Raw genomic sequence first — 2,500 nt, 5'->3', positions numbered from 1 at the left:
ACGTGGGATAGGGAGGAAAATGAAATGGTACATTGGGATATTACGATTCTCTAGCAGGGTTCTGAAAATTCACGAAAAGGAGGCCTTTTTTTTCATTTTCTATCCATCTTAGTCCTTCCCAGACACTTGTAAAAAACTAATCTTGGAATTTAGTCCACTCAAAATAGCATTATTCACAATGATTTGTTTGTTCTGTCCTAGGTTACTGTCAATGGGGTTTCATACCACAGGAGCTGCTTCAAGTGCCGCTATGGAGGTTGTACAATAAGTCCTTCGAACTACATTGCACGTGAGGGTAGACTCTACTGCAAGCACCACCATATCCAACTTTTCAAGGCCAAAGGAGATTACAGCCAGCTTGAATCCAATGTAGATGAAGAATAGCTACCGAGCTGAATTTTGAACTACATGAAGATGTTTCCATGTGATCTCTCTGTGTAATCTTTTGTTTTCAGAAGTTTCTTCGATGATTTCCATGCTAACCTGAATTCTTGTATGTTTATCATCTAGTTTCATATTCATAAGCAAAAACGAAAATAAAAAAACATGGAAGCAATGGTGATTTGTTCACCTTCAACATGAGAATTATTCACTTGCCACTGTAGTTATAACTACAATGAAGAAGTGTTCAAAGAAAGTCATGCCTTTCTCGGCCAACAAAATGGGTTCCCCCAAAAAATCCTAATATCAGAGAGACAATACCTTTATTGTAACCCCTGAATAAAAAAGTTCTGTACTTAAAACTCCAAGTATTCCAACACTTTTCTTTAGAAATCATGAAAAGTTCTTTAAAAACTTTATTCCGCCTGCCTTGGGTACTCGTTAACCCGTCCACCTTCTTCTCCTGGTGCACAAATTCAACGTGTCGCATAATTAGCAAAATGTTAATATTTAACTCGTCAACAAAAAATAAACGTTTAAGCAGTTAAAAACAACATAATTTTCCATATACTTTCGTTTCATTTTATTGTAAATTAAAGCCAGTGCAATGAAGTAAATAAATTGATTGTACAAGAAAAGTCGGGTTTAACACATCCTTATACTTTACACACACACTCTCTCTCTCTCTTACACCTTTCTTTATGCTCTTTCACATGGCAACATGTACATCTTGAACTTGAACTCATCCATCACATCAATGAACAAGTTTCCTCCGCACGAAGGAATGTCAACCAAATTATCATGGTTGATCTACATATAGCATTATTCTATACTAAATGCCTGGAAAAGATATTGATTGGGGTTAGCTTGGAGAAGTATCGGATAAAAAGACTAGGATGCAACTTTTAAAACTTTCAGTACTCAAATAAATAACAATGCTCTAATACTTAAAACTTGAGGCAAACCAAATGTTAACAGGGTTTCTGGATTCACGAACTTTCAATGGATTATTAGTTCCCAATAACTTGAAGAAGTCGACCCAAATGATGTAGTTGAATGAATTATGCATTAGTTTTTAATACTATAACAATGAAATCTTTCCTTAGTACCACCTCGACTCCCCACCACCCCATTCTTCTCCACCTCCCCCACCCTCAGCCCAAACCACGTCCTCATCCATTTAGCTCAAATCTACCATGGTGCCTTCTGACCCTGTTGCTGAGACAGATCCCTGCAGCAGCACAGTATTCCCAAGTTTACAACTTGCATCATGTTAAATGCTGAGCCATTGGCTAAAATCATCTAGCACAATGTAATTATTCAAAATCTAATGGTCTCATTATAACGAAACAACAAATTAAAGCCATTAACAGAACCACTCCCCCGCAATATATACTCAGTCCAAATGCAGAAAATAAGTGATGCAACACATTGAAAGACTAGAGCCAAAAATTCTGTTATGGGGGGGAGCTTTTTATTTCATTTCAGTTCCTGAAACAAATAAACGCATTACACCGAACTAGCAGTTGTCATTTTTATCTTTATCCTGATATCATTTCCTGGGGATTTCTCCAATTACCCAATTGGTCATGTATCTATGATTGCTACTAGTATCATAAATGATTTGTGTTTGGTATTTGTAAAGAGATCCTGTTTGTCAAGCGAGGGATACTCAAACTAAATATTTGGTGAAAGGTATGAAATGAATTGAAAAAAAAAAAAAAACAAAAAAAAAGAAAAAGAAAGACAGTCATAACAAAAAGAAATGCTACTGGAAGGATTTCTCCTATATGTGCAAATCAAAATCGGATAGATCTTTTGCCAAAGTAGAGCATAAACCTAGATGGATGAAAGAGACTCATTTAGGAACAAGAAAATACGATCGTGATTTGGATTGAATCTCAATGAAACAGTAATCGAAAATCTTGTAGCACATATGCACGAGGACGGATCCAAGAAAAATTTTAAGATGGGCTAATATGCAAAAATATAAAAACAAATAATTATAATGATAATAAATAAAATAAAAAAATCACACAATTTTTTTTTTTTAATTATGAATTGGGCCTGGGGAACGGGCTGTAGCACATCCCAGTCCCCCCCCCCCCCCCCCCCCCAC

General features: G+C 36.1%; 1 protein-coding gene and 1 pseudogene across 4 annotated transcripts in view; one reads left to right on the top strand and one right to left on the bottom strand.

The window, feature by feature from the left end:
* The window catches only part of LOC111388628, a 3,512-nt pseudogene extending 3,012 nt beyond the window's left edge, over positions 1-500 (top strand).
* Positions 501-549: 49 nt separating this feature from the next.
* Positions 550-2,500, bottom strand: part of LOC111388638 (telomere repeat-binding factor 1-like) — a 6,343-nt gene continuing 4,392 nt past the window's right edge. For 2 of the 4 annotated variants that reach the window (XM_023013393.1, XM_023013400.1), the window contains one exon: positions 990-1,612. In XM_023013393.1, coding sequence (XP_022869161.1) covers positions 1,573-1,612 — 40 coding nt within the window. In that variant the 3' untranslated portion in view covers positions 990-1,572. Of the gene's footprint in view, positions 845-989; positions 1,613-2,500 lie in introns of those variants that run through there. The other 2 variants (XM_023013409.1, XM_023013417.1) reach the window with 2 other exon arrangements.

This window comes from Olea europaea, chromosome 3 (genome assembly GCF_002742605.1).
Source record: "Olea europaea var. sylvestris chromosome 3, O_europaea_v1, whole genome shotgun sequence".
In the NCBI taxonomy this organism is placed as follows: domain Eukaryota; kingdom Viridiplantae; phylum Streptophyta; class Magnoliopsida; order Lamiales; family Oleaceae; genus Olea; species Olea europaea.
This window is presented reverse-complemented; position numbering and strand designations above follow the sequence as displayed.